At 48.7% G+C, this 12,727-nt stretch overlaps 1 protein-coding gene across 2 annotated transcripts in view; it reads right to left on the bottom strand.

Annotated features, from left to right (window-relative positions):
- Positions 1-297: 297 nt before the first annotated feature.
- SLC24A4 (solute carrier family 24 member 4) overlaps positions 298-12,727 on the bottom strand; it is a gene marked incomplete at both ends in the record, with an annotated part of 156,266 nt that continues 143,836 nt past the window's right edge. For both annotated transcript variants that reach the window (XM_080708130.1, XM_080708131.1), the window contains 5 exons: positions 298-450; positions 1,916-1,981; positions 2,376-2,488; positions 4,989-5,103; positions 8,331-8,497. In XM_080708130.1, the coding sequence (XP_080564256.1) occupies positions 298-450; positions 1,916-1,981; positions 2,376-2,488; positions 4,989-5,103; positions 8,331-8,497 (614 nt within the window). The remainder of the gene's footprint in view (positions 451-1,915; positions 1,982-2,375; positions 2,489-4,988; positions 5,104-8,330; positions 8,498-12,727) is intronic.

The raw sequence follows: 12,727 nt of genomic DNA, 5'->3' as shown, positions 1-12,727 counted from the left end.
GAGAGAGGGAGAGATGACACTCAAGGTGTCCCCGTGGCTGGCAGCTCAGGGGTCTGTGGAGCTGCTGAGCTCAACACCTAAACCCTGCCTCATGGGGGCAGAATTCTGAGAAGGAGGCGGATGGCCGGAAGTCTGGCCTGTGACCAGACATGACCATGATGGCCCTCCCTTCCAGCTCATGAAGGAAGAGATGGTGGCCGATATGAAGCAGGAGAGACCTGTGGTAGGGGAAAGAGAGAGAGGAGGTCGCTGGCATCGTTGGGTGGCTGGAACAGCTCCCAGGATGGCAGTTACGCTTTAGTCATCTTCTCGGCACATGGGCAAGTTGACGAAGGTGAAGACGTTGAACTCTATCATTATGGAGAAGCACAGGAAGATGGCATAGAGAACCAGCACGTAGATACCCAGCTTCCGGTCCAGCCGCCATTTGTTGAGGTGGATACCAAGGACCTGGGAAGAGAGAGAGTGATCTGGGCCAGGGCCAGCGATGCCAAAAGCATTTCACTGAGAGGGAATGCGTGTGTTATCAACTCCAGTACTTTCTGCAGAATGTGGACAAGGGCAAATGGCTACTGCCAGTCTAATCCCTAGTGTGACGCATTGGCTCAATGGCTATAGATTTGTCTGATGACCAGCTAAGTCTCTGGCCTGGTCCTACTGACTCCAGAGTACACAATGGCCACTTCCTCAGGGTGATACATCCTCCCAGCCAGGACAGAGAGATTTTTCTCTTTGCTTCAGAACTTGGCCTCTGTGGCCCTTTTTCTTAGCAAATTTCCCAGTGCTAAGAAAAGGCCTGGGGGACAACCAGCATGGATCCATGCTTGGCAAGCCTGAGTTGGGGCCATCCTCTTCATGTGGGTCTGGGGGAGGGGCACATTTCCCTATGCTGTATCTGAATCAAGCAAGGTTGCCGACTGCTGGACCACAGTTTCCTCTGCAGAGCATAGACCTCTATAAAGACAGACCAGCTGTTATGGTCAGATATATAAAATGTCCCCTAAAGAGCTAATTTATTGTTTGGAGTTGGTGTTATTGAGTCTTGAAGGTTGTTTCCCAGTAGTGTATAAATACGCTGTAATGGATTTACTGGGGTGGTACCCGGTAGGCTGGTAGGATGTGACTGGAGGTGGTGGTCCCTGGGAGTGCGGCCTTGGGAATTGCATACGTGGTTCCTCCTCCTCCTACTCTCTCTCTTGCTTCCGGCCTCCATGATGTGAGGAACTCAGCCCAGGTCCTCTCCCTCTCTCTGTCCCTGCCACCATGCCCTGAGATCTGTGGTCCTGGCTTCACATGGACTGAACCCGAAACCATAGGAAAATAAATCTTTCCTCTAAGTTACATGGTCAGTCTTAGATTCTAGCTGCAAGAATGCTGACTGGAACAGCAACCAAATTGCAGCTTTGCTGCTTCCTAACTCTGTGACCCTGAGCAATTGTTTAAGCCCCAAGCCTGGATTTCTCCTGCAAAATGGAAATGATAGTAGTACCTCCCTCATCGGGTGTAAGGATCTAATAAAGTAAGGCAGAGCTAGTGCTCAGCACAGACCAAGGCACATGGAGCAGGAACACCTGACTGTTGTGTGTTGTCCTGAGACCTTCCATACCCCCTCCTGTCAGCTCAGATGAATAGGGGAGGATTTCTCTGCCACCGGCACTAGAGAGGACACTGGATAAGGTAACAAGATGAAAGGAAATCGATTCAATTCCCCAAGTGACATCTTCTCTGTTCAGGAAAAATCATGGTAATGTTTGCAGATGTGCTTGGCAAAGACTGGGCTCAGGGCATCTGCAAATGCCTGTGTTTCCTCGACGTTGTCGCTCACTGGAGGGACAGGGATCTTAAAAGTGAGGACGCAGAAGCAGACGAAGCAAAGCGCGCACGAGGCTTCTAATTTGGAATTGCAAGAACTCACGGTAAGAGCGACGGAGCCCAGCAGCAGCACCACGGAATAGACCAGACCCCGGCTGTTGATCTTCACCTGGAAAACCAAACACAGGTGGGCTGACTCTCCCGGCTTCGCGGCCAACCCACTCAGAAGGCCTAGAGCTCTCTGGGCTATGTTTGCTCGTCAGGGAAACAGCGAGCTCGTGGCCATAGAAGGTCAGGAGAGTGTGGGTTCAGGGCAGGACTCTGCTCATCTGGGAAAGTGGCCTGGGATGGAGATGGGTGCCGGGAGCCTGAGGTATGAGGTAGAGGCACGAACGGGCTCCCTCCTGCAGATGCCCTTAGGCTGCTCTGGAAGCTGCCAAAGACGGCGGGTGCCGAGGGGCCAAGGCGAATGGGCAGCACATCTCCCAGGACAGGACTCTGGGCGGGAACCGGGAGGACACCAGCACATCCAATCTGCTCGCTTAGGAGGCAGAGGAACTTACCGTGGACCCGTAATTGATCACCATGGTCTGCAGGCCCCACGGGATGCCAAGTCCCACCAGGATGTCAAACACGTTGCTTCCTATGGTGTTAGAGACTGCCATGTCTCCAAGGCCTAGGGGACAACCAGCACATTTCTTTCATCAAAAGCACATCGCTGGAAACCCACGTTCTTTCTCATAACTGTTCTCTCAGTGCTATTCCTAAGAAAGGAAACCCTTCTTCATAGACCCTACATTTCTACTCTACATTTTTCTGTGAGGTCTAAGACCTCCCTTCTTAGATTTTAAAGGGCCTGATGCTGGGTGCGCTGGTGCACACCTGTAATCTCAGCAACTTGTGATGTTGAAGCAGGGGGATTGAAAGTTCAGGACCATTCTGGGAAACTTAGACCCTGTTTCAAAAATTAAAAAAATAAAATAAAATAAATAAGGGCTGGCTATATAAACTCAGTGGTAGAATGCCCCTGGGTTCAATCTCCAGTAAACAAAGGAATTAATTAATAATTAATTAATGCCCTATTGTGGGTTGTATTGTGGCCCTCGACTTCAAGGTGGGGCCTTTGACAAGGTCATAGGTTAAGATGGAGTCACTAGGGTGAACCCTAATCCAATTTGATGGGTGTCTTATTAAAGGAGATATTTAGACAAGAACAGCACCCAGGGACAACATCACTGTGGATGAAGACAGCCCAGCAGAAAGGAGGGACAGGGCCCTGGGAAGGTGTCTCCTCACGGCCTCAGAAGGAACCAGCCCTGCCACACCTTGGCCTTGGACATATGGTCATCGGGACAGTGAGGTGACAGGTCCCCATTGGTTAAGCCACTGGGTCTGGGGACAGTAGCCTTCGCATGTTAAAGCAGGGCCCTCCGTAATTTCTCCTGCCAGGTTCCTTGGCCGACATTCTCTGAGAACCCACCGTGAATTCCCCCCATTTAATCCCTCCATTGACACCAGGGGTGCGGGTGACGTCATCCTGTGTGGCACATGAGCAAGGGCACCGTTGGTGAGTGGCCCAAGTCTTCAGTCACCTGGCCCAGCATCCCTGATTCTAAGCCATGGTGCCAGTCTGTGGCCCTGGGCAATGGCACCATGACCTGGGTGTAACCAGAGGGCATGGAGTTTCATGTCTTGGTGTCTCAGAACTTTTTCCTAACAGACCAGAGGTGTCTCAGGGGCTGGGGCCCAGGTATTGTTCCTTCCTTTTTTGTTTTTGGTACTGAACCTGTGGGCATTCTATCTTTGAACTACACCCCCAGCCCTTTTTGGTTTTTGTTTGTTTTGAAACAGAGTCTTGCTAGGTTGCTGAGGCTGGACTCAAACCCGAGGTCCTCCTGTCTTAGCCTCCCAAGTACTGGGATTACAGGTGCGTGCCACTGTGCCCAGCTTCTTGGTGGCTTCTGAAGGCTAAACTTTCTCCACCTAAACCAGAAGCACCTCAGAGCTGGGGGCCCACGCCATCAATCTTCCCCTTCTCGCCCAGCTGTCCAGCATCACAGTAGCTGCACAAACTGGGAAACGTAGTCACTTGGGGACTGCTGTACATGGAAGCAAACTTTTACAAGTTAGGCTCATACTGGCCGAAATCCGTGCTGAACTCCATAGCCCTAGTTCAACATGACTGACCTTACCTGGCACATACACAAAGATGTGTGGGATGAATAAGCCCGAAACACAAATGCTAATGACCGAAGTGTTGCTTTGCACTTCCAGACAAGTGGCCGTCTCTGCATCCCCCACCTCTGCGCCCCGCCACCTCCTCCTCCCAGCAACAGACACTGAGAGAGGTTTCTGTGTCCTTTGCTGTAAAGAGAAGCCTAACTTATCTTTACCACAGGTATTGGATTCTCTGTCGGTCATATCAATGTCACCCTTACAATAACTCTACCCCGACAGACCAGCTGCTCAACCCTGTCTCTGCTCTCAGAACAGAGCATCCTCTCTGTCTGCTCAGAGTCAGCCTTTCTTTCTTTTCTGGCTCTGTTCTCTTCTGCGGTCTCCCATGAGACCGCACTCCACGATGCTCCCCTAGACTTCCAGACTCTGTTCTCCCAGGAAGGTCTGTGGAGACCCGCTCTCGGGAGCTAACTCACTGTCAGAAAAGGAGCCGTAAGCCAAGGCGGGCCTCTTCACAGCCACCAAAGTCTCCACCATCAAGTCCTCATCCTGTTCAACCCCGCCCAGTGGGCCACAAGAAAACCCATCGAGAAAACAAAACGTGATGCCCTTCTGGAAGCTGGAAGAATCCTGGGAAAAGAGCTGGATGAACAGGAGGCCCATCTTGCCTTCCCGGGACTGGCCATTTCTTGTAAGCTCGCGGGCCAGCTGAGGCCTGGGCTTGGGCTCTGTTCGGCCTGGCACTGACTGGTGATCTCAGGATATGTTCATTTTGAGACATCACGTGGGCAAATGCTCCAACATCTAGAGGCGTTCACCTGGGCGCTGTGCTGCCTACAGCTGGCATCTAGAGGTCGCAGTATCCTTCATGCCAGGACTTGACAACTGGTCACAAGAGCCACAACCCAGCCGACCACACTCGGGCAGGGAAGACGAGGGGGCCCGCAAGGCGGTGCGATGGTCGCCGATGGCCATAGAGGCCGCAGTACCGACCGTACCTTGTCTTGCTACAATCAGGCTGGCCATGCAGTCCGGAACGCTGGTGCCCGCTGCCAGGAAGGTGATGCCCATGATGACGTCGGGGATCCCCAGGGTGTACCCGATGATAGTCACCTGCAGAAGAGGCGAGGGAGATGAACTCGCAATGAAACACCCCAGAAACTCGCCTGATGTAACCAATAGAAAAATCTGGAATATGGTTTTAAGAGCATCTCCTCAGTGTTCTTTTTTTCCTGATTACATGAGTAATATGTATTTATGGTTCTACAATATTTATAAAATTAAAATGATCTGCTGTTTATCAAGCCTCACAGACAATCACTATTAACACTTGACCTCAGCCGGCAGTTCTCCAACTTGAGCATTGAGGAGGTCCCCTGGAACACTTGTAGAAATGCAGACGGCCAGCCCCCACCCCTGACTTCTGGGATGAAGCCTGAGAACCTGCATTCTGACATGGTCCCAAGTGGCTAGCACCTCGAGGCTGCTGGTCTAGAAAGCACAGTTGAAAATTGCCATTTTATTTTATTTTATTTTATTTTATTTTGAGGTACTAGGGATGGAACCCAGGGGCATTCTACTGAGCTACATCCTCAGCCCTATTTTTTATTCTTTATTTTGAAACAGGGCCTCACTAAGTAGCTGAGGCCGGCTGCTAACCTCCTGTCTCAGCCTCCCAAATGCTGGGACCACCATTTTAGAATGTTTCTCTGACTGTCGGGCGTGGTGGCGCACGCTTGTAATCCCTGTGCTTGGGAGGCTGAGACAGGAGGATCACACAGGTTCGAAGCCAGCCTCAGGTACTCAGTGAGACCCTGTTTCCCAATAAAAAATAAAAATAGGTCTGGGAATATAGGCTGGAGGTAGAAAGCCCCTGAGTTCCACCCCCAGTACCCCCTCCCCCCAAAAAAGAATGTCTCTCTGACCAACCTTGTTAAGAAGCATGTGGATGTGTGTGTCTGTGTGTGTGTGTGTTAGAAAAAAATATGAAATCAGATTCTGCTATCAATAACTATTCTGTAACTGCTTGTAAATACCTGTCCACCAGGCATCCTCATCTATAAAATAGTTTAAACTAATGCTTCGTTGTGTGGCTGTGAAGTTTTAGCCAACCCCTCACTGTTGGATATGTGGATGGCTTCTTTTTTGTCATTGTTCTTATAGAATCACCGCATATGACAATTTTTATTGAGCACTTACTGTGTACTGGGGGCTCTATGATAAGGTCACGTACTCTGCCATCGGCCTCCCACTGATGAAGACGCTGCCGTTATACCAACTGAGGGTCAGAGAGGGTAAGTGACGCCGCCATGGCCGCAGAGCTCTTATCAAGGAGAAGGGACTCCAAGCCAAGTGTCTCTGACCCTGTTGCTGAGGCTCCAGCCATCCCGGGATGGGCGGGTCTATCTCTGGCTTTTCATCTCACTACCTCCTTTGGGAAAGTTCTGAGAGATACAACTGCTAGATCGAAGGGAACACGGGCTCTTAACATTCACATATTCCACCAATGGATGCCTGGTATTTGAGAGATGGTTGGGACCATTCTGCTGAATGGAATGCCCTGGAAGCATCTGGACAAGCCGGTTCACAGCTCCCTCAGCTCTGCACTGCCTCTTCGCCTAGAGACCAGGCACAGCGGCGCCCCTCCCAGCTGCCCACCTCTCAGGGAGGTCTAATACCAGTGAACGGTGGGGCCACCCTGCGTCAGCGAGCTGGCTGCTGTGAGCCTCAGCTCCCTGGCCAGCAAAATGGGCTTGCCCACAAGGCGGAGTGAGCGAGCGTCAGTTGTAGCGCCCGGCTTGTGTCAGACAGCCCTCGTGGTGTGTCCTTTCTATTTCAATCCTTTGCTTGCATCTTACAGAAGTGAGGAAAACGGAAACGAGGGAGAGGAGACTGTCAGCACTTGGGTGAAGCACTTGCCAAGTGCCAAGCTCAGCCCTGGCACGCACCAGAGGGTATGGACTGAAGAGGAGGGGGTTTTGCAAAGGGGTTTGAGGGCACCCTGGCCCCCACTTAAGAGATACTCAGCTCAGCACCCCCAGGCACCCACGCTGCTCCTGCCTGGGAGCGGGGTGTGGTTTTCTCAGGCTTCAGCTGATGAGTCTGCCTCAGCCTTGCAAGGAGAGAGACATTCGGGAGGCCAAAGGTACCTGGCCCCTCGGTGCTTCACTGACACCGGCCGCAGAGGCTCCGCCGAAGTCCATCGGGCTGGGCTGCTGAGGTTCTGACAGGCACAAGGAAGGGCTCTCGTGTAGCCCACCCCAGCCAAGCCAATGCAGGGTTTGTACAGAAAGCTACCATGCGTGGCCAGAGAACTTTCCAGAAGCCAAGCCAATGCCTCTCTCTGTAAAACTCCCATGGCATCTGAGAAGCCCAATATGTTTACAATATGTCTTGGAAATATACTGAGTAAGGAAACTATTGGATCCTTTCTTTAAAATGTGAACACAGGTTGGAATGTTAGTTTTATTCACAAAAACGGTATAAGATGTATAGAGTCAAGTCATTTAAGTCATAATTTTCTTTTAAATTATGAGAGGCAGTTCAGGATAGGGGTTGAGGTCATGGACCAGGAGACCAGCACCCGGCTTAATCCCACTTCCAGCACTTGCTAATCGTACAAGTGTTATAGTTACAATAAAATGTCTCCTAAAGAGCTCCTTTACCACTGTTCGGAGCTGATGCATTGAGTCACGAGGGTTGTAATCCCAGCAGTGGGTAAAGCCATTGTACCATTGTACTAGGTTTACCGGGGTGGTGACCCAGGCCAGTAGGGTGTGGTTGGAGGTGGGTCTCTGGGGCGCAGCCTTGGGGATTATATATATGGCTCCTCCCCCCACTGCTCTCTTGTGCTCCCGCCTCCAGGACGTGAGGAGCTCAGCCATGAGTGCTTCCCTTTTCCACCTCCCGCCGCCACGCCCTGAGGTCCACGGTCCCCAGCCTCACATGGACCGAACCTGAAACTGTAAGGAATTAAAGTCTTCTTTCCTCTAAGTTACACAAGCAGCCTTTTAGATTACAACTGCAAGAATGCTGCCTGGAACAGCGACCTTGAACAAACCTCAATTTCTCTGTGCCTTGGCTTTTCCATACGTAATACGGGGGCAATTAAAATACACATTCCGTGGGGATGCGAGGAGGGCACCGAGGAGCTTACATAAAGGGCGTCCACCAGTGCCTTGCACACAGGAAGGGAAAGGGGGACTCCATCTTCCTACACATTCCCTGGGGCCCAGGAAATGAGGGGGCCTCGTGACCGAAGGCGTCAGAGCAGCACCCGGCCGTGTCCCTGCACCCAGGCCCTCCTCGCCTGCTGGGCCGTCAGTCCGCCCGCCACTCACCAGCCACACCATGAGGTAGGAGAAGACGGCAATCCACAGCGTGGCCGTGATGAAGGTGGCCATGAAGAACTTCTCCCAGCGGGGCTTGCTGCAGTTGGGGATGGTGACGCACAGGAGGAAGATGAGTGGCCAGGTGAACACCCACTTCACCTTGTCTCCTCTTGCCTCTGCAGGGGGCGGGGAGGAGCAGAGGGAGGGGAGAGAAAGACACAGGGTTACGCACCTGCTAGCCTATCTGCTGCTATTACAGGCGAAATGAAAGCAAGCCAGGGGCCTGACTCCTCAGAGTCTCAGGTCCCTAGACCTTCACCCTGGGGACAGCAAGGCAACTCAGGGTTTGTTGACTGAATAACTGTGGCTCTTCTAAATCCTTCATTTGTCAAGATAAGAGAGGCGAGACTCAGAGCAGGGATGAACCTGGCCCAGGGGACGAGGATGGGGATGTGGAGTCTGGATGGGCTTTGGCATCAGACAGACTTGGGTTGGGATTCATGTGGCCTGAGCCATCCCCTCAGCTCCACTCGCTCTGATGCTGTGGGTCACAATCGTCAACATCTGGAGTATCTGCTAGGTGCCGCAGGCACAGAGCTGGTCTTCCTTGGTTGTAAGAATGATGTGATACAGGGTATCTAAGACACTGGGCATAGAGTCTTATCTGCAGAAGATGCTCTTAGATGCTCAAACTTCTATGCTCTGAGGTTATATAATCACCTGTGGCAAGTGTAAGACTACAATGTGTGTGTTCTGGCTGGCAGTCCCCATCTCACTGGACCCTACCAACGGAGTTGACACAGAATTCAACCAAGGAAAAGCGACCCCAATAAACCACTGAGTGAAAGCACAGTGGCCTTAATAAGCCACCGAATATGGGTGTTCACGGATGGGCTCAAGACCAGCCCGCTGGTGATGTCAGTGGAATTAAAGGAAGGACTCCACCGCCCTCAACCCACCCCCAATTCTCTTCTCTATAAAAGCAATGGAGACGATGGCAAAAGTTTCCTTATTCCAACGTTTAGAAATGAACCCAAAGCTTGCAGCAATCCAGGAATTCCATTGAAGAAATCAGCTGGACTTCAGTAACAACAGCCAGCCTTGTGGAATTTGCTTTTCCGATGTCCATACCCTCTCCCCCTGGAGCAGCCTGAAAGCCAGCAGCCTGCAGTCCCACCCTGCAGCCACTAGAGGGGGCAGGTTCTGATTCATGTTCTCAAATCAGACCTATGCAAAGCCTATAGAAACCTGTTAAAAATCTTAGAAACCTTTACAGAACACTTTAGAAGCCTTTTGCCACGGGGTTATTGTTATTTAACCTATCTGGTAGTTTTCAGGAAAACCATACTTTCTCCTTTCTAGACCGCACCTGAACCAGATCACAGATCACAGTTAGGGTAAGCAATAGGCTAACCAAAACACTTAAAAGGAAACTCTATGGAATGAGGTATCAACAGGGATTTTGCAAAGATCCTACATGTTTCTGGAAGCCTAAAGGACCCTATGCATGCACAGGGCTGCACCAGGGCTATTCGCATACTCAGAAGAGACTCCAGAAGGCCCTGAGCAATCGCCTTTGCCTGACCATGAGGCTCTCTGCACATCATGGTCAAAGAAAGGATAATTCAGAGTTCTACAGTGCCTAAGAGTTGATGGTGAACCCCCAAACACTTTCCCCCTTGGAAAAGACTAGAAGAACAACTGGATTTGGGAATCTAAGGAAATCCCTGTTCAATCATTACCTGCCTCCAGGATACCCAGAATAGAGTTGTGTGACCACAGACAACAAAGAACGCAGATTGTGCAGAATCAGCTCAGGAAAGTCCCTAAAGGAACGAACAAACAAACAACAACAACCATAATAACAAAGTAAACCCGGTGAAGGGGGGAGAGTATGATTTCTAGAGTTGTCATATTATTTAAACTATGTAACAACATATTGCCTCAATAGCAATACCAAAAAATTGAGTCATGCAAAGTATTGCCTATACATGGAAAAAGAAAACACATGAAGGAAGGAAGGAAGGAAGGAAAGAAGGAAGGAAAAAAAGGAAGAAAGAAAGAGTGAATGAACCTATCACGGAGGAAGTCCAAAACTGGGTTTATTAGATGAAGACTTTAAATCAACTATTTAGAAATGTACAGTTCTGGGTGTGGTGGCGCACGCTTGTAATCCCAGTACTTGGGAGGCTGACACAGGAGGATCATGCAGGTTCAAAGTCAGCCTCAGCAGCTTAGTGAGGCTCTTCACAACTTAGCGAGACCCTGTTTCCAATAAAATATGGGGTGTAGCTTGGAGGTAGAAGGCCCTTGGGTTCCATCCCCAGTACCAAAAAAAAAAAGAAAGAAAGAAAGAGAAAAAGAAAGACAGAGAGAAAGAAAGACAGAGAGAAGTGTGTACAAGAAAGTTTTAAAAATGTCTAAAAACACCTAAAGAAAATCTGAGGATGATTTCTTACCAGAAAACATCAATAATGAGATAAAACTTATTTAAAAAAATAAATAGAAATGCCAACAATGAGAAGTACAATAACTGAAGTGAAAAATTCCTATAGCGAGCTTCAACAGCAGATTTGAGCAAGCAACAAAAATCAATGATCTTGAAGTTGGGGCAATCGAAATGATCTAGTCTGATACACATAGGAAAAAAGAATGAAGAAAAATGACCAGAGAGCATCAAAGACCTGTGGACACCACCCAGCTGACCAGATATGCACAATGAATGGGGTTATAAGGAGAGGAGGGAGAAAAAGGGGCAGGAGGCAACTTTGAGGACTTACAGTAAAAAAACAAACAAACAAATAAACAAACAAACAACTCCTTCCAAATCTGACGAAAAGCATTTGTAGAGGCATTCAAGAAGTTTCTCAAATGCACTCAGAAGACTCTCCAGAAAGGGCTCTATGTTCAGCAAGGAAACAAGATTTGGTACATTCAAGAGCCTGACAGCACATGAAGTGTGTCTCCAAGCACAGTGGATTGGAATCGGAAATCAGCAACGGAAGGGAAACCGGAAATATTCTCAAATATGCGGAAGTTAGATAGCAGTACTCCTCCATAACTGGGGGGTCAAAGAAGAACTCACAAGGGAAACTGGGGAATATTTTGAGATAAATGAAGACAGAAGTGGAACATCCCAAAGCTTATGAGATGCAGCAAAAGCAGTGCTCAGAGAGAAGTTGATAATTGCAAATGCCTGCGGTAAAAAAAGGGAAGAAACCAAGCCCGAGTGGTGGCCATGCTTGAAATCCCAGCACTGGGGAGGCTGAGGCAGGAGGATCGCGGTTCCCGGCCAGTCTCAGCTACTTAGGCCCTTTGCAACTCAGTGAGACTCTGTTTCAAAATAAAGAAGAAAAAATAGTCCTGGGGGTGTAGCTCGGAGGTCGAATGATCCTGGGTTCCATCCCCAGTGGCGGGGGTGGGGGGAGGAAGAAACCAAGTCAATGTTCTAACCTTCCTTTTAAAGAAAAGAAAAAAAAAAAAGGTCAAATGAAGTCCAAATAAAGTCAAAGGAAGAAACGAATCAAGATCAGAGTGGAAATAACTGAAATAGAAAAATATTTTTTAAACCTCTGTAATACAGAGAATCACTGAAATTAAAAACTGGTTCTTCGAAAAGATCAACAAAATTGACACTGTTTACTAAACTGAGGGGTGGAGAGAGAAAAAGAGAACTCAAATGACTAGAATCAGGAATGAAAGAACATCGCTGCAGACTTTACAGAGATAAAAAGAATTATTAGGGAACACTACGAACAACTTTATGCCAGCAAATTAGGCAATTTAGGTAAAAACAGACAAAAACTCTACAAAGACACAAAAAGAAATAGGAAATCTGGATAGACTTAAAACAGGAGACTGGAATACTGATGTAAAAACTGCCTTAAAGTAAAGCTAGCATCAGATGGCTTCGCAGTAATTTCTACCAAATGCTTAAAGAATTAACATGAATCCTTCAGAGCTTTGTCAAAAAATAGAAGAGTCTCAGTTCATTCTATGAAGCTGGAATTACTCTAATATTGAAGCCAGAGAAATGCATCTAGGGAAAAGAAAACTACAGACCAATATTCCTTCTGCAGATAGATGCAAAATTCCTCAACAAAATTTGAGCAAACCAAGTCAGTAACATATAAAAGGGATAATACACCACGACCAAGTGAGATTTATTGCAGGAATGTAGTCTTGGTTCAACATATAAAATTCAATCAGTAATAGACTATGTTAATGGAATAATCATCCTATCAATTAGACAGAAAAGGCTTTTGACCAAACCCAACACCATTTCATGATTAAAAAAAATCAACAAGCTAGAAACAGAAAGGAATTCCCTCTGACAGAGGGTAATTATTAAAATCCCTCGGCTGACAGTTATCACTTAATGGTGAAAGTCTGGAAGCCTTCCTCCT

Source organism: Muscardinus avellanarius (genome assembly GCF_963383645.1).
Source record: "Muscardinus avellanarius genome assembly, chromosome: 12".
NCBI lineage: Eukaryota > Metazoa > Chordata > Mammalia > Rodentia > Gliridae > Muscardinus > Muscardinus avellanarius.
This window is presented reverse-complemented; position numbering and strand designations above follow the sequence as displayed.